General features: G+C 50.6%; 1 protein-coding gene across 3 annotated transcripts in view; it reads right to left on the reverse strand.

Moving 5' to 3' along the window:
- HEATR5A (HEAT repeat containing 5A) overlaps nucleotides 1-18,334 on the reverse strand; it is a 131,942-nt gene that overhangs the window by 61,571 nt on the left and 52,037 nt on the right. For all 3 annotated transcript variants that reach the window (XM_073577810.1, XM_073577811.1, XM_073577813.1), the window contains one exon: nucleotides 15,797-15,986. In XM_073577810.1, the coding sequence (XP_073433911.1) occupies nucleotides 15,797-15,986 (190 nt within the window). The remainder of the gene's footprint in view (nucleotides 1-15,796; nucleotides 15,987-18,334) is intronic.

Below are 18,334 nucleotides of genomic sequence, written 5' to 3' on the forward strand. Positions count from 1 at the left end.
GCCGGAAGTCGCGCCCGGCTTCCCCTGTCCCAGGGAGAAGGAGCGAGCGGGCGCGCGCGCAGGGGGAGGGAGGCACGGAGGAGCGCCCCGAATGGAGGCCGCCTTACCGCACCCGCATGAACCCGGGGCCTGCTGGAGGAACCCCGGGGACTGCGCTTCCAGGCGCCGACGGCCAGCGCTGCAGGTAAGCTGACCTGCTCTTCCCGCGCCGGGACGGCCCTGGGTCCATGTCTTCATCCATGGCAGGCACCGCCGCTGTCAGCCTGGGATCCCGCTCCAGGACAGGAACCCAACTGAAGCGGGGGAGAGGTGCCGCCCCTTATATTTCAGTAGGTTCCTGTCCTGGCGGGGCGGATCCCTCTCTCATGTGGTGCTGTCATGGGTGAAGGGAAAACATGGATTTTTGTGATAACTCACCGTAAAATCCTTTTCTCCGAGACGCTCATTGGGGACACAGGACTGTGGGTGTATGCTACTGCCGCCAGGAGGCTGACACTAAGTGATTGAAAAAAGATTAGCTCCTCCTCCGCAGTATACACCCTCGCCCTGATTGCCGGTGAGACCAGTTCGGTGCAAAAGCAGTAGATGAAAAACACAGACAAAATAAACCTTAATGCTGGTAACAACATGTCTGGAAAGACCCACCTTTTATCATAAATACATAATAACAAACAAAAAAAAGAGCCAATTGGCTAACAGGGTGGGTGTTGTGTCCCCCAATGAACATCTCGGAGAAAAGGATTTTACGGTGAGTTATCACAAAAATCCCTGTTTCTCCTTCGCCTCATTGGGGGACACAGGACTGTGGGACGTTTTAAAGCAGTCCCTGGGTGGGAAGTCGACTCACTGGTCCAAGCTATACGCACCTCCTGTTTAAAGGTGCACCACTGCTGCTTGGAGAATCTTTCTACCCAGGCTCGCGTATGCTGATGCCTGAGTATGGATAATGTAGTGCTTCCAGAATGTGTGCAGACTGGAGCAGGTTGCCGCTTTGCCGACCTGCTTCGCCAAAGGCTGGTGCTAAAGAGCCCAAGAGGCGACCACCGCCTGAGCGAAGTGTGCTCTGATCCCCGCTGGAACAGGTGCGCCTCTGATGAGGTAAGACTCCTGCATAGCTAAACGAATCCACCTGGTTATGGTCGATCCTGGGCCAGCGAGTCTCTTCCTGCGACCCTTGGGAAGCACGAACAGCGTGTCTAACGAAAGGGTGCCGTCCGTGACATGTACCTCCTGAGAGCTCTCACCAGATCCCACATATGCAGCGCCTTTTCCACCCGGTGTACCAGAGCTAGGCAGAAAAAAGGGCAAGACAACATCCTCAATAAAGTGAGATGAAGAAACAACCTTTGGCAGAAAAAAGGAGTCGTCGGCCCGAGAACCACCTTATCCTTGTGGAAAATCAGATACAGGGCTGGACAGGATAGAGCCAACAGCTCCGAGACCCGTCTAATTGACGTTATAGCCACGAGGAACACCACCATCCAGGAAAGGTATGACAAAGAGACACCCTGCAGTGGTTCAAAACGGAGCTTCCTGCCGACCGCTTAGGACCAGGTTAAGGCCCCAGGCGTCCAGAGGGACCCTATAGGGGGTATCAAGCGGGAAAACCCCTGGCTGAGGGTCTTTACCTGCAGATTGGTAGCAATCCTATGGTGGAAAAGGGCGGATAAGGCCAAAATCTGTCTCCTGAGGGATCTTGGAGTTAAACCTGAGTCTAGGCAAGACTGGAGAAGAGCTACAAATGTTAAGAATGGAGAATCTCTGTGGAGAATAACCACGGTCCGTACACCGTGAGAAGAAAACTTCCCAGCCACCACCTTCCGTCCGAACCCGGCCTGGGCCAGGATCCAAGATTCAACGGCTAAGCCGCCAAATACAGGGCCTCTGGGTTCTGGTGGTAGATCGGGCCCTGGGAAAGTAGGTCTGGGGGCTCTGGCAGCCGCCAGGGGATGTCGACGAGTAGCTGCACTAAATCTGCGTACCCTGTCCGACGAGGCCAATCTGGGGCAATCAGTATTACTGGAACCCCCTATGCCTTGAACTTCCTGAGACCTTCGGAAGCAGTGGAAACGGAGGACACAGGTATGAGAGGTGAAAACTGGTTCCATATGAGGACCAACGTGTCCACAGCGATTGCCTGTGGGTCCCGGGACCGAGCGAGAACCCTGGGCACTTTGCATTTAGCCTGGAAGTCATCAGGTCTACTTCTGGAGTTCTCCAATGTCGGAAAATCTGTTGGAAAAAACTCGGGATGGAGTGGCCATACCCCAGACATGAGACCCTGCCAGCTGAGAAAGATCACCACCCAGTTCTCCACGCCCAGAATGTGAACTGCCGAGATCACAGAGTGATTTCTCTCGGCCCAGCAAAGGATATGCTTTGCCTCGAGCATGGCCGTCCTGCTGTGGCTGCTGCCCCTGATTATCTACGTAAGCCCCTGCCGTGGCATTGTCTGATTGAATTCTGACAGGGCGTCCTGCCAGGAGATGATGAAAAGTGCTGCAAAACCAGCCGAATCACCCGAGTTTCTAAAAGGTTGTTCGGGAGGCGTGATTCCCGAGGTGACAACATCCTTGGGCTGTGTGGTGGCGAAATATTGCTCCCCATCCGAGGAGACTGTCGAACCATCAACCAATGGTTCGAAGGAAAAGGCATCCCCTGCAGAAGGGAGGGACTCATCATCCACCATCTGGGAGCCTGTCTGACCGGTGCGGACAACCGGCACTGGTGGTCGAAGGAGGTACGGGCTTCTTCTGCCAAGCTGCCAAGAGGGCGTGCTGCAAGGGACGAAGATGGGGCTGGGCAAATGGAACAGCCTTTATTGCTGCCACCATTTTCCCTAAGACCTTCATGCCAAACCAGATGGTACAGGAGACCGGCTGGCGAAGTGCCAAGGCTCCCTGCTGGAGTGCTAGGGCCTTGTCCCGAGGGAGATCTTCCAACTCTCGGGAAGTGTCAAAGATCATCCCTAGAAAGGAAATTGTGACTTGGAATAGGGGAAAACTTCAGAACTTCAAATTCAACAGCCACCCTAGGCGGGGACGTGTATCCAGCGTGATGTTGACGCTCTGTTCACAAGACTGAAAAAATGAGCCCTTGACCAGGAGGTCATCCAGATCAGGCCAGATGATTATGCCCCGCGCATGCAGGATGGACATGATGGCCGCCATGACCCTTGTGAGTACCCTGGGGGCGATGGCTAGCCCGAAGGGTAAGGCTGTGATGCAGGTTGCTGATGGCAACTGTAAGAGCCTTTAATGCGAGGCAAAAAATGGGGATGTGCCGGCAGGCGCCTTGGATGTCGATAGAGGCAGGTATGACCAGGCGGAGAGACTCCCTCCGGAAATGTTTGAACTTGACAAAAACCTGTTCAGAAGCTTCTGGTGAAGAATGAGCCTTGCGGTTCCGTTCCTTTTTTTTTTTTTTTGGGGGGGGGGACTTCAAACAGGTTGGAGCAGAAACCCTGAAATCTCTCTTTTTCCTGTAGGGATGATCACTGCGCCTGAGACGACGGCTTCAAATAAGGCGCGTGCCCGGGTTTCGGATTTGGGAGGATGTGACAGGAAGAATCGCTTGGGGGTGGCTGATAAATATTATCTTGTACCCTAAAGACACTAGTTCTCCTACTCATGCGTCTTGTACGACGGTGAGCCAGACGTGATGAAACCAGAGCAGACGCCCGCCTACTCTGCAGGTGTAGACTGGAAGTTCCTCCAGTCATTCGGCCGTGAACCTGTGGGACCTTCATCCCCCAGATTTCGGCTGGTTGGAACACATCCTCCCTAATGGGTTGGTTCTATGTGAGATCTGACGATGTCTTCCCTAATTGGGCCAACCTGCACTGGCGGTCGAAACCGTGTTTGAAGCTGGTGACGGAATGGCTGCTTAGCTCCCTATTTTTGGAGAAAGTTGCTTTTCCTCCCTGTGGTGTCGGAGATAAGCTGAGATAGCTTCTCACCGAACACTCTGCTGCTCTGATAGGGCAAAGAAGTTAGGGATTTCTTGGAAGTTGGGTAAGCTCGCCATGTTCTCAACCATAGGGCTCCCCTTAACGCAAATTACATTTGCGGCAGCCAGTGCTGCGCGGTTAGCTGCATTCAATGATGCGTCAAATAGCCTCCTGCCCGGACTATCTGCATTTGATGACTGACCAGGAAATCATGGCCTTGGCTACCCAAGTTGCCGTGCAAGAGGGAGAGAGGGCTAATCCTGAGGCCTCAAACACCAAGCGAGCCCAGCTCTCTACTGAGTCGGTCAGTGGGATCCTTATTAGAAGAACCGCTAGGTAGGGATAATCGGGTTCTTGATACCAACCGTGATACGGGCGGATCTACCGATGGGGGTTCTGCCCACTTTTCATGGAGTTCAGAGGCAAACGGCTATCTTGCATCCAGTGCCCCCTGTCTTGCGAAGCGTTTGCTTGGCCACTCCCTTTGACATTGCACTATGTCCTCAAACTTGGGATGAGTCTATGAGGCCGTTTGACCCGTTTGAATGACACCATGTGACCTGAGGACAAGGGGGATTCATCGTCAATACCCAGCGTTTGATTGACGGCCTCAATGAGACTGTCAACTGATTCCTGGTAACCGGGTGCATCCAAAATGAGGGGCCCCTCGGAATCGGAATCCGAGTTTTGCTCGCTGTCATCCCCCTGGAGAAGGGGAGCGAGAAGCAGAGCTCATAGATGCTGAGGCACCAGTCGAGCTGGGTGACGTGGTGTGGGTTCGTTTCCCCCGAGTCTGCCTAGAGTGACAGTGGCCCCTGCAGGCCGGCGGCTCCTGTAAGGTCGAGGATTTCTCCAAGACAGGCGAGCCACTGTCCCTGCCCCTATCTGGGGCCTAAAGGGACAATTGCCCTCGTTAGTGATGCCATAGACTGCGACAAAGACAGAGCCCATTCCGGGGGCTTGGTTGCAGGGGAGGGCTCCTGAGCGCATTAAGAATCGCAGGCTTCGTCCGGCACGGCCTCAAGCTGATTAGCGACTGACACCTGACGAGAGCAGTCACACTCAGCCTAGAAGGGCCAATGGCACCATAACTCTCTGTGCCTGCATGAGGCTTGGTCCTCTGGACCTGCGTGCCCGGGTTTCCCTGCTGGCTGGCATGGCCTGTGGCAGTGACGCCATTAGTATAGCTGCCCGGCTGGAGGGGGTGGGGAGAAGCACTTACCCACAGTCCTGCGCCCCTGAGCGTCCTGAAGTGCAGCAGGAGGGATATGGCTGCCCCTAACTTAAAAATTTGCGCCTCGCGAGTGGGCGGGCCCCCCGGAAGTAGGCGTGCCTGGGGGCGCGACGTCCGTCCGTGGCCTAGCACAGGCCGAAGCCAGGGCCTAAATTTACAGCGCCGGCCCGAGGACACGGAGGGTGGGCCGCCGGAAAAATGGATTTTTGTGATAACTCACCGTAAAATCCTTTTCTACGAGACACTCATTGGGGGACACAGGTACTGTGGGTGTTTGCTACTGCCGCCTGGAGGCTGACACTAAGTGAAAAAAAGAGGTTAGCTCCTCCTCCACCATATACAACCTCGCCCCGATTGCGGGCGGAAACCAGTTTGGTGCAAAAGCAGTAGGAGATCAAACATAAAACAAAATCAACCTGCAGGTAACAACATGTCTAGAAAAACCCACCTAATATCAAAAAACAAACATGAGCCAATTGGCTAACAGGGTGGGTGCTGTGTCCCCCAATGAGAGTCTCGGAGAAAAGGATTTTACAGTGAGTTTATCACAAAAATCCATGTTTCTCCTTCGCCTCATTGGGGGACACAGGTACTGTGGGACGTCCCAAAGCAGTCCCTGGGTGGGAAGTTGACTCACCGATCCAAGCTACATGCACCTCCTGTCTAAAGGTGCGCCACCGCTGCTTAGAGAATCCTTCTACCCAGGCTTGCATTTGCTGAAGCCGGAGTATGGAAATTGTAGTGTTTGTCGAATGTGTGCAGGCTGGATCAGGTTGCAGCCATGCAAACCTGTTCCGCCGATGCCTGGTGCCAAAGAGCCCAAGAGGCGCCCACCTCCCGAGTAGAGTGTCCTCTGATCCCAGCTAGAACCGGTGCGCCTCTGATGCGGTAAGACTCTTGAATAGTCAAACTAATCCACCTGGCTATGGTTTATCTTGAGGCAGCGAGCCCCTTCCTGCGACCCTCGGGGAGCACGAACAGCGTGTTTGACTGACGAAAGGGTGCTGTCCGTGACACGTACCTCCTGAGAGCTCTCACCAGGTCCAACGTGTGAAGAGCCTTTTCCACACGGTGTACCGGTGCCGGAGAAAAAGAGGGCAAGACAATATCCTCATTAATCTGAAACAAGGAGACGACCTTTGGCAGAAAAGGAGGAGCTGGTCCGAGAACCACCTTATCCTTGTGGAAAATTAGAAACGGAGCTCGACAAGATAGAGCTGCCAGCTCCAAGACCCGCCTGATTGAGGTTATAGATACGAGGAATACCACCTTCCAGGAAAGGTACGACAAGGAGATATCCTGTAAAGGTACAAATGGAGCTTCCTGCAGAATGCCTAGGACCAGATTAAGATCCCAGGCGTCCAGGGGCGCCCTATAGGGAGGCACCAAGTGGGAGACTCCCTGGATGAAGGTCTTTACCTGCAGATTGGTAGCAATCCTGCGCTGGAACAGGACGGATAAAGCCGATATCTGTCTCCTGAGGGAACTTGGGGCCAAACCTGAGTCTAGGCCAGACTGGAGAAAGGCCAAGATGTTGGGAATAGAGAATCTCAGTGGGGAACAGTTGTGATGCCGACACCATGAGAAGAAACCCTTCCAGGTGTGGTGGTAAATACGTGGCTGAGGCGGGCTTCCGGGCGCTAATCACTGTAGCAACCACCTCGCGTCCAAACCCAGCCTGGGTCAGAATCCAAGATTCAATGGCCAAGCCGTCAATCACAGGGCCCCTGAGTTCGGTTGGGAGATCGGCCCTGGGAAAGTAGATCTGGGCGCTCTGGCAGCCGCCAGGGAACGTCGGCGAGCAGCTGCACTAAGTCTGCGTACCACGCCTGACGAGGTCAGTCCGGGGCCAAGCAGAATCACTGGATCCCCTTGTGCCTTGATCTTCTTGATGACTCTCGGAAGTAGTGGCAGCGGGGGAACCAACGCATCTACGGCGATTGCCTGTGGTTCCCAGGACCGAGTGACAAAAAAGGACACCTTGGCGTTCACCCTGGAGGCCATCAGGTCCACATTCGGTGTTCCCCACCGTTGGCAAATTTGCCGGAAGACCTCGGGGTGTAGTGACCATTCCCCGGACGCAAGACCCTGCCGGCTGAGGAAGTCTGCCGCCCAGTTCTCTACGCCCGGGATGTGGACTGCCGATATTACAGAGTGGTTTCTGTTGTGAATTCACTTTCTGGCCTACCTCTGGTTGCTAGTGAAGGTAGTGGAGCTGGATGTATTGACAGAGAGGTCGCGAGATCTCTTTCCGGGCTCCCTCTGGTGGTTACAGGAGGTAATGGAGCTGATCTAATTAACAGAGGCCTGTCACCTGATAATGAGGAGGACGATTGGACATCTGGAGTTTCTGATTGGATTTAAGACAGCCGACTCCCTCTATGCCTGCTGGTGATTTTTTCCTGCCTCCTGAGGTCTTAGTTTCCAGTTCAGTCCCTGCATGCTCAAGCTAAGTGTTCTTTGCTATTGTTCACATTTGATTTGGTTTTGTCTATTCAGTTTTGTGTGCTCAGCCAGCCCCGGCTGGAGCTGTGCTGAATTTCCATCCTTATGTTACTGCTTGTGCCAGTTTGTTTTTGTCCCTTATTTGATTGGCCTCTTTTTGCTCTGCTTTCAGAATATGCCAGAGTGCTCATATAGTGGGCGAAGTCTAGTGACTTCAGTATATTTCTATAAAACGTGTTGGACATTTTTTGCGTGGTTGCAGACAGTGTCTTTCCTTTGCTGTCCTGTCTAGCTAGTGTGGGCCCCATCGTTCGCTCAGTCTATTTTCCTACCTGCATTTGTGTTTTCATCTTGTCTCACCGACAATATATGTTTGAGGGCTATCTATTCCTTTGGGGTCTGCTCTGAGGCAGTTTAGATTTCCCCTTTCTTGCTTTAGGCTTATTTAGTTCTCCGGATGTGTCGAGGCGTCTAGAATCATCGTAGGTACGCTCCACGGCTACTGCTAGTTGTGTGGATAGGATCAGGGGTCTGCAATCCGCTTAGTTACCAACCTCTCTAGTTTTCTATGGCTTAGCTTGGTCTTGTTTTCGTCCTCGGTGACCCAATCATAACAGGTATCTCTCAGCCCAGTGAAGAACGTGCCCCAACTCGCGCATGGTTGCTCTGCTGCGGGTGCCCCCCTGATGATTTATGTAAGCCACCGCCGTGGCGTTGTCCGATTGAATCCGGACGGGGCAGCCTGCTAGAATATAATGAAAATGTTGCAGAGCCAGCCGGATCGCTCGTATCTCTAACAGGTTGATTGTGAGGTGACTACCGTCCTGTGGCGACCAACGTCCCTAAGTCGTGTGATGGCGAAACACTGCTCCCCAGCCGAGGAGGCTGGCGTCGGTTGTGACCACCAGCCAATGCTCTGGGGGAAACGGTTTCCCCCTGGAGAAGGGAGGAACTGATTGTCCACCACCCGAGCGCCTGTCTGACCTGCATGGACAACTGGCACCGGTGATCGAGCGTGAATGAGCTCTTGTCCCAGGATGACAAGAGGGCATGCTGCAGTGGGTGATGGAGCTGGACGAACGGAACAACTTCCATTGCTGCCACCATTTTCCCTAGGGTCCTCATGCAGAAACGGATGGTACGAGGGACTGGTTGGTGAAGTGCCTGGACTCCCTGCCGGAGAGGTAGGGCCTTGTCCCGAGGGAGAAATACCAACCCTCGGGCGGTGTCGAAGATAATCCCTAAAAAGGAAATCCTCTGAGCTGGAACAGGGGATGATTTCTTCAGGTTGACCAACCACCCTAAGAGGGAAGAGTATCTAGCGTGATGTTGACACTCTCCTCGCATGCCCGAAATGAAGGGCCCTTGACCAAGAGGTCGTCTAGGTAAGGTAAGACGACTATGCCCCGGGAGTGCAGGATGGCCATGACGACTGCCATGTCCTTTGGGAACACCCTGGGGGTGGTGGCTAGCCTGAAGGGCAGTGCTGCGAACTGGAAATGTAGGCCGTTGATGGCGAAGCGTAGAAATCTTTGATGCGATGGAAAAATATGTAGGTAGGCGTCCTGGATATCGATAGAGGCCAAATATTCCCCCTGCTCCATGTCAGATATGACTGAACGGAGGGACTCCATCCGGAAATGTCTGATCCTGATAAATCTGTTTAGGAGCTTCAGGTCCAGAATGGGCCTGACAGACCTGTCCTTTTTGGGGACCGTGAACAGGTTGGAATAGAAGCCCTGAGATTTCTCGTTTTCTGGTACGGGAACAATGACTCCGTTGTGCTGTAGCAATTCGATGGCCTTGAGTAAAGCCCCTGCTTGGGTATCCACCTTGGGAAGACGGGAAAGAAAAAAACGTCTTGGGGGGTACTTGACAAACTATCTTGTACCCCGAGGACACCAGCTCGCTTAACCATGTGTCGTGTGCGACGGTAAGCCAGACGTGGCGAAACCAAAGTAGGAGACCGCCTACCTTGCTGGTGTCACGTGGAAAATGCCTTGAGTCATTTGGCTGAGGATCACTGGGACCTGGGTCCCCTTGATCTGGGATGGTGAATACGCATCCTCCCCAACGGGTTGGCTCTATACGAGACCTGACGATCCCTGTCCTGGTTGGGGCGACCTGAAGCGGCAGAAATGGCCGCCGAAGTCCACCCGGGGTTGCGAAAGGCCCAAAAACGTGCCTGAAACTGGTGACGAAACGGCTGTTTAACCCTTTGTTGAGGGAGAAAATCTCTCTTCCCCCCTGTGGAGTCAGAGATGAGCTGATCTAACTTCTCTCCGAATAGGCGGCCGCTCTGGTAAGGCAGGGAAGTCAAGGATTTCTTGGAGGTTGAACCGGCCCGCCATGTTCTTAACCATAAAGCTCTCCTAATGGCAATTGCATTTGCGGCAGCAAGTGCCGCGCAGTTGGCCGCATCTAAGGATGCATTGATTAAGTAGTCACCAGCCATAGAGATCTGATTTGCGATCTCTGATACCTCTGCCGGTAGGTTCATATCCTGCAAGGTTCTGTTCAATGATTCCGACCAAGAAATCATGGCCTTGGCTTCCCACGTTGCCGCGAACGAGGGAGAGTGCGCTGACCCTGATGCCTCAAACACTGAGCGAGCCAAGGTCTCTATGAGGCGATCAGTGGGATCCTTAATAGAAGAACCACTAGGTACGGATAACAGGGTTTTAGAAGCGAAGCGTGACATGGGTGGATCTACCGCTGGGGATTCCGCCCATTTCTTACGGAGATCTGGGGCAAACGGATACCTTGCTTCGAGCGCCTTCTGGCCCGAGAAGCGCCTGTCTGGCCGTTCCCTGTGACGTTGCACTATAGCCTCAAATTCTGGGTGAGTGCAAAATACTCTATGAGGCAGCTTGACTCACTTAAATGACACCTTATGGACTGATGCCGAGGTGGAATCATCCTCAATCCCCAGAGTCTGGTTGAAGGCCTCGATGAGGCTGTCAACTGTTTCCTGGTAACCTGGAGTATCTAGGTCAAGGGTTTCGTCTGAGTCTTAATCTGCGATTTGCTCGCTACCGACTACTGGTGATGGAGAGCGAGAAGCAGAACTCACGGATGCCGAGGCACCGGATGGACCGGGAGACGCCGTGTGGGTTAGTTTCCCCCGCGTCTGACTGGAGTGACAGCGGCCCCTGCAGGCCAGAGGCTCCTGTGAGGTGGAGGACCCCTCTAAGACAGGCGAGCCACTATCCCTGCCCTTATCTGGGGCGTGAAGGGACTCGATTGCTCTCGTGACGCCATGGACTGCAACAGAGATAGAGCCCATTCCGGGGGACTTGGTACACTGGGCTTGGTCGCAGGGGAGGTCTCCTGGGCGTGTTCGAAATCGCAGGCTTCGCATAGTCGCTTGCGGAAAAGCGGACCGACAGGAGATGCATGCAGCGTATAGAAACGTGTGCGTTTTCACTTTTCCAGACATGCTGTATCTGCCAGGCATCAGCGCTGCAGACCGCTGGGGGAGAGTGTGCACCCTTTGTTTTCACCTAGAGTGGCCTCTCGGGGGGTTAGGGGGTAGCACTTACCCTAGTCCCGTGCCCCCTCATGGAAGTGCAGAGCGTCGCTTAATTAAAAAAAAGTGCGCGTCTCAGTTGCGGGCGGGCCGCCGGAAGGAGTCCTGGGGGCGGTACTCCACCTGCGGCCTAACGTACCGTAGGTCCGAAGCCGGGGGCAAAATTTCTTCGGCCACGGGGGGGGGGGGCCCGCCGGAAGTGACGTGGCGAAGGAGGGCGGAACTTCCGCCTGTGGCCTAGCTACGGCCGAAGCCGGGGGCTGGATTTTTAGTACCCGCCAGCGACGGGGGGGTGGGGGGCAGACCCGCCGGACACGGAGGCCTGGGCCGGGAAAAAGGTTCTGGCCTTGCCGGATGCCCGGAAACGCGCGATGGCGCTATCCTGTAGCAGACGCTGCACCGCTCTGCCAGGAAAAGAGGCTAAGGGACGCCAGCCCTGTGGGACGCTGTTGCAGGAGCCCTCCCAGACCACCCTCCTCCGTGATGACGCTTCAGCTCCAGCTCAGGTTAGAGGTGAGGGGGGCCGCATAAAGGACAGTGCAGGCACTCTAGCTCCATCTTTCCCTCCAGGGGATGAGGAGAGGGACCGTCCGCCGGCTTGCAGCACCGCAGTCTAGCATTGGTGGTGCAGTGGGGGCCGCACGGACTGTACTTGTGCCTCTGTACAGCCTAGGGTTTCAATACCTTAGGGTGGTCAGGGCTAAGTCCGACATCATGTCCCACGTTGCGGGAGAGAATACGTGGAGGCGACACTCACACGTGCTCGCCTGTTGTTGGTTTGGGGAGATCGGACCCTTTCAATAGGGTCCGTCGCCCCTGTCTCATCTTCATAGGAAAAAAAGAAAAAAAACAAAGTCTGGTAAAAGACAGACTTGTGCCTCCAATGGACTCTAAGCATGAACTGGTTTCCGCCCGCAATCGGGGCGAAGGTGTAAACAGCGGAGGAGAAGCTAACCTCTTTTTTTCACTTAGTGTCAGCCTCCAGGTGGCAGTAGCATACACCCACATTACCCGTGTCCCCCAATAAGGCGAAGGAGAAAATGGGCATCACTGGGCGGGACTCCCGCCCGCGGCCTAGGCAAACTAGGAGCTGGGGAAAAAAGTTCCAGCGTCGGCCGGCGATGAAGAGGCAGCGCCGTGCTGCACGTGCCGGGGAACAGCCGCTGATGCTAATCTTGCAGCGGAAGCTGCGCCGCACAGCAGCAAGACCTCCCAGCCCACCCTCGTTCCGTGCCCCCTGTCCTGATCACATGGAGCGCTTCAGCTGCCAGCCTTTCAGGTGTGTGTGGGGGGAGAGGGGGGCTATGTACAGGACGGTGCAGGCACCCTGGCTCCATCGTTCCTTACCAGGGAAGAGGAGAGGGACCGTCCGTCTCCTTCCATCACCGCAGTCTAGCACTGGTGATGCATTGGGGGCCTCAAGGACTGTACTTGTGCCTCTGTACAGCCTAGGGTTGCAATACCTCAGGGTGGTCAGGGCAGAGTCCGGCATCATGTCCCACGTTGTGGGAGAGGATACGTGGAGGCGACATGCTCGCCCGTTGATGGTTTGGGGAGATCGGACCCTTTCAATAGGGTCCGTCGCCCCTGTCTCATCTTCATGGAAAGTAAAAAAGAACAAAGTCTGGTGAAAAAGACAAGACGTGTGCCTCCTACGGACACTAAGCATGAACTGATCTCGCTGGCAATCAGGGCGAGGGAGTATAATGCGGAGGAGGAGATAACCTTTTTTTTTTCATTCACTTAGTGTCAGCCTCCTGGCAGCAGTAGCATACACTCACAGTCCTGTTTCCCTCAATGAGGCAAAAGAGAAAAAAAGAAAAACAACTCTAAAAAAAAAGTATTGAAGAGCATGAAGACAACTCAGATTCCTTGACAGTAGCCAAGAACACTCAAGGAAGTGGTTGTGTCATTGTCTACAAGAGACACCCCAAGAATATAAACCCGGAGTGCTTATCCCAAGTTGTGAACTACTAAAAAGACTCCAAAACAGAAAGCACAGATTATCCTTTACTAGAAGACATCTAAAAAGCCACCAAGTTGTGTAAAATGACTATGGACAGATAAACCAAGATGGACCAGTACCAGAATGATGGGCAAAAACAATATAAAGAAAATTAAGGACTCATGTCTCAGAGCATGCCCCATCTGTCAAGTGTTGGGAGGCAGAAGTATGGCGCCAATGGAACTGGGTCACCTGCGTTTACGAATGATGTGGCAAGGTGAATGCTGGACCTTAACACAGCTTCAAATTCGGCTGTCAAGAGACCTACAACAACAATAAATGAGCTGCAGGAGTTTCTGGCAAGTAGGGGTTGTGTCCTGCATGTAACAGCAAACTTCCATATTTCTCATGTCAGGTCTGTGGGGTAGGGTGGCAAGACGAAGAACTTTATTCACACAGAACTGAGGTTTTCTTCATTTTCTTTAACAATTTCAAAGGTCCCAACACGTTCGGCCATGACTCATGACTGTGTGTATAATATAATATATATATATATATATATATATATATATATATATATATATATATATATATATATATATATATAAAAAACAGCACGAAATAGGAAAAGCATTTGAGTCCAGGTACATTCCAAACCTCCAAATAGTCCATCAAAAAAGAATGCAGCACACCATAGTAGTGCTTTTTTAATAGCCCATGTGGCTATGTGACCATGCAGAAATGTTTCGGTTCAGTGGGTGTGAACGTTGCTGCATGGGCACATAGCCGCATGGGCACATAGCCACATGGGCTATTAAAAAAGCACTTTATTGAAAACTACTATGGTGTGCTGCTTTCTTTTGTGATGAACTATAATTTTATATATATACACACACACACACACACACACACACACACACATATACAGAACAAGCATATTTACGGCACAAGAGCAAGCACTAAGTACCAGATCCATGAAAGCAGGAATCTACCACACAAGACAAGACCCAAGGTGCAGACTATGCAAATAAACCTCAGAAACCGTCCAGCACAGTGTCAGGATGCAAAATGCAAGCAGGAACAGCGTATCCTGAACGCCACAACCAAGTAGCGGGAATTGTATACAGGAACATCAGCACAACATATGGGCTAAGCCCCAAGTCCAGGTGGAAGACCCCAGAGAAAGTGGTGGAGAATGAAAGGACTAAAATACTGTGGGACTTCAAGATCCAGACGGATAAGCAGGTGTTGGCTAACCAACCAGACATTTTGATAGTAGACAAGGATCAGAAGACGGCAATGATAATAGATGTGGCGGTGCCAAGTGACAGCAACATCAGAAAGAAGGAATATGAGAAGCTGGAGAAATACCAGGTCCTCAAAGGAGAACTGGAGACGATGTGGAAGATGAAGGCAACAGTGATTACAGTGGTGATAGGAGCACTTGGAGCAGTGACTTCAAGATCCAGATGGATAAGCAGAAAGTTATATTAAAGTATATTACAGAACTTAGTTTTTCCCAGCATTACGCTTTTCCGGACAGAGAGTCCAGATGCTGCTACTGGGATCTGATATAGCCATTTTTCCAACTTAGGGGTCTCTGCTCCAAATATATATATATATATATATATATATATATATATATATATATATATATATATATACACACACACACACACACACACATATACATACACATAATATATATATATATATATATATATATATATATATATATATATATATATATATATATATATATATACACACACACACATACACACACACACACACACACACAGTACAGACCAAAAGTTTGGACACCTTCTCATTCAAAGAGTTTTCCTTATTTTCATGATATGAAAACTGTAGATTTACTCTGAAGGCATCAAAACTAAGAATTAACACATGTGGAATTATATAATTAACAAAAAAGTGTGAAAAACTGAAAATATGTCTTATATTCTAAGTTCTTCAAAGTAGCCACCTTTTGCTTTGATTGCTGCTTTGCACACTCTTGGCATTCTCTTGATGAGCGTCAAGAGGTAGTCACCGGAAATGGTCTTCAAACAGTCTTGAAGGAGTTCCCAGAGATGCTTAGCACTTGTTGGCCCTTTTGCCTTCACTCTGCAGTCCAGCTCACCCCAAACCATCTCGATTGGGTTCAGGTCTGGTGACTGCAGAGGCCAAGTCATCTGGCGTAGCACCCTGCCATCACTCTCCTTCTTGGTCAACTAGCCCTTACACAGCCTGGAGGTGTGTTTGGGGTCATTTTCCTGTTGAAAAATAAATGATGGTCCAACTAAACGCAAACCGGATGGAATAGCATGCCGCTGTTCCATCTTGAAGTCACACAGGATTTTAGTCCTTTCATTCTCCACCACTTTCTCTGGGGTCTTCCACCTGGACTTAGGGGGGCTTAGCCCATATGCTGTGCAGATGTTCCTGTATACAATTCCCGCTACTTGGTTGTGGCGTTCAGTATACGCTGTTCCTGCTTGCATTTTGCATCCTGCACCTTGGGTCTTGTCTTGTGTGGTAGATTCCTGCTTTTCATGGATCTGGTACTTAGTGTGTCCAAACTTTTGCTTTTGGTCTGTAATATTATATATATACACACACACATACATACACATAGATACATACACACATATATGTAGTCTGCAGAGAGATACTGGCACAATTTCAAGTTACCTTGGAGTTCTGGCCCAAGTGTATTCAGAAGAGCACTCAAGCAACGGCCTAAGCTGCGATGGACCTCTGCATGTGATGGAGGAGTGCTAAGCACTGCAGTCATAAGAAGTGACAGTGTCGGCTCTATATGGGTATAATACAGGGGTCCGGAGGAATCAATGACAATGGAAAGCGAGTGCAGGGCCCAGGTCTGTATAGAAGACAAAAGAAGATATAACAAGACATCGGGATTAATGGGGGTTTCATATGCATAGAGCTCCTTTTAATCAATAGATACTGGAATAATAATTTCCACAATTTGATGTATTCAAATAAAATGTTTCTGTGCTGAGATAATCTTATAAATGTGCCCCTGCTGTGCACTGTTTTTTTTTTTAATCAGATAAATTTTTATTAATGATAACAATTATAACATATATGACATCAAGCAATTGTTCACATATAATCATATATTTTTATGAACAAAACTCCCCCCCCCTTCCCCCCCAATCCCCCCCCTCCAATCCCCCCCCTCCGAGACCCCTTCAGTGTCTTCCTCATTTCTATTCCAGTACTCTTTCCCACATCCATATATAATTGTTTATTATGAACATCATCTATATCATAATACATCCTCCCCACAAATCTAACTCCATTCTACCCATGGCTGCCATATCTTATGAAATACATCAAGTTTATTTCTCTTAATATAAATACTTTTTTCCAATGAAATTATATGCTCCACCTGCGTAAGAAAGTCTCGTCTAGTCGGAGGCTCTTCTCTGATCCAGAACTGAGCGATCAACTTCCTTGCTATGAACAACAGTCTAGCAATCGCCAGTTTGACCATGGATACTGCTACTAATTCCTCTACATACCCTAATATGCAGACCAAAGGGTCTCTGGGGATTGCACACCTATATATCAATTCAATCCGACTCAATACAACTGTCCAGTATGTAGACAATCTAGGGCAATGCCACAGCATGTCTGCCCGTTCCTGCGAACACTGTGGACACTCGGAATCGGACCTCAAACCCATCTTGAACATTCTATCTGGAGTTCTGTAAGCTCTATGAATTATGTATAGCTGAGACATCCTCCCAGGTTCGCTCATAGAGATCTTAGGCACATATTCTAAAATAGATTCCCATCTATCGTCATTTATCTCTCCCAATTCAGCTTCCCATTGCACTCTAGACTTGATGGGATGTTTGACTAGAAAAGTGAATAATAAATCTCTATACACTTCTGAGATTGCCCCCCTTGTCCCGCTGTTCTCCAAAATGGAGGCCAGTGTGATATCAAACTGGATCTCAATAAGTTTTTTCCGACATTGCGACCGATACGCATGTTGAATTCTTTTAGAATGAAATAAATTTGAATGCGGTAACTGGAATTCTGTTTGCAGCTCCACAAATGACTTAAGTCTCCCCTGACCCATTAGCTGTCCCATCCTTCTGATTCCTGCCTCTCTCCAGGGCCCAAATCCTTCCATTTGCTCGAATTCTTGCAAATTTATATTATCCCATACAGGAGAGTATTTGGTAAGGCCCGTGACACTCCTAATCTGTTTAACTTTTTCCCATACCTTATGAATTAGGAGAACAGTAGGAAACCGAGAGCCTAATTTTAAAAACTGCCCCCCTTCCAAACTCTCTCCCAGAGGCCATTTTCCAAACAAATATCTCAAACTACTAGGCGATTGTCCCTGTCCCGTCTCCACCCCCCATCCTCCAATATGCTGGCATTGTGCTGATAAAAAATAAACCCAGGGGTTGGGAAGCGCCAAACCTCCATCCTCCTTTGGCCTCTGCAAAGTTTCTTGTTTAAACCGTGGGCTTCCCCCCCCCCCATATTAGTTCGCCAAACAGCGATTTAATTTTGTGGAACCTACTCTGCGAGATCCAAATTGGAGAATTATGCAGTACATATAAAAGCTGTGGCATCACAATCATTTTTAAAAGGTTCACCCTTCCAATTACCGAAAGATGTAATTTATTCCATGCCGATATTTTGGAACAAATTTTTTGTAGCAAAGGGCTTAGATTAAGTTCTTCAAACCTAGTCAAAGGAAGGGCGATTTGTATCCCCAAATATTTAAATCCCGAAACTACCTTCAATTTTGCTGACCTTTCCACCTCCCCCATATCCCTATCTACCTCATCAATGGGCATTATGCACGATTTGTCCCAATTGATTCTGAGTCCGGAAAATTCCCCGAATTCCTCAATTAATGCCACCGCGTTATCCAAATTCTCCCCTGAGTCCTCCAAAAATAACAAAATATCGTCGGCATACAAAGACACCCTCTCCTCCTTCACTCCATAGACAATTCCTTTTATCTCTTGTGCATCCCTTATTTTAGTGGCCAGAGGCTCCACTGCGAGCGCAAACAGCAACGGAGACAACGGGCATCCCTGCCTCGTACTCCAATGTATTGAGAAACTATCAGATAATTCATTATTCACTCTAATTTTTGCCGTTGGAGAGGAGTATAGCAACCCCACCCAAGATATAAACTTGGGCCCGAACCCAAGGCCCATCAAAACCGACCAC

The sequence above is a fragment of the Dendrobates tinctorius genome, unplaced genomic scaffold, assembly GCF_039654945.1.
Source record: "Dendrobates tinctorius isolate UK_male_01 unplaced genomic scaffold, ASM3965494v1 ptg000057l, whole genome shotgun sequence".
Lineage (NCBI taxonomy): Eukaryota > Metazoa > Chordata > Amphibia > Anura > Dendrobatidae > Dendrobates > Dendrobates tinctorius.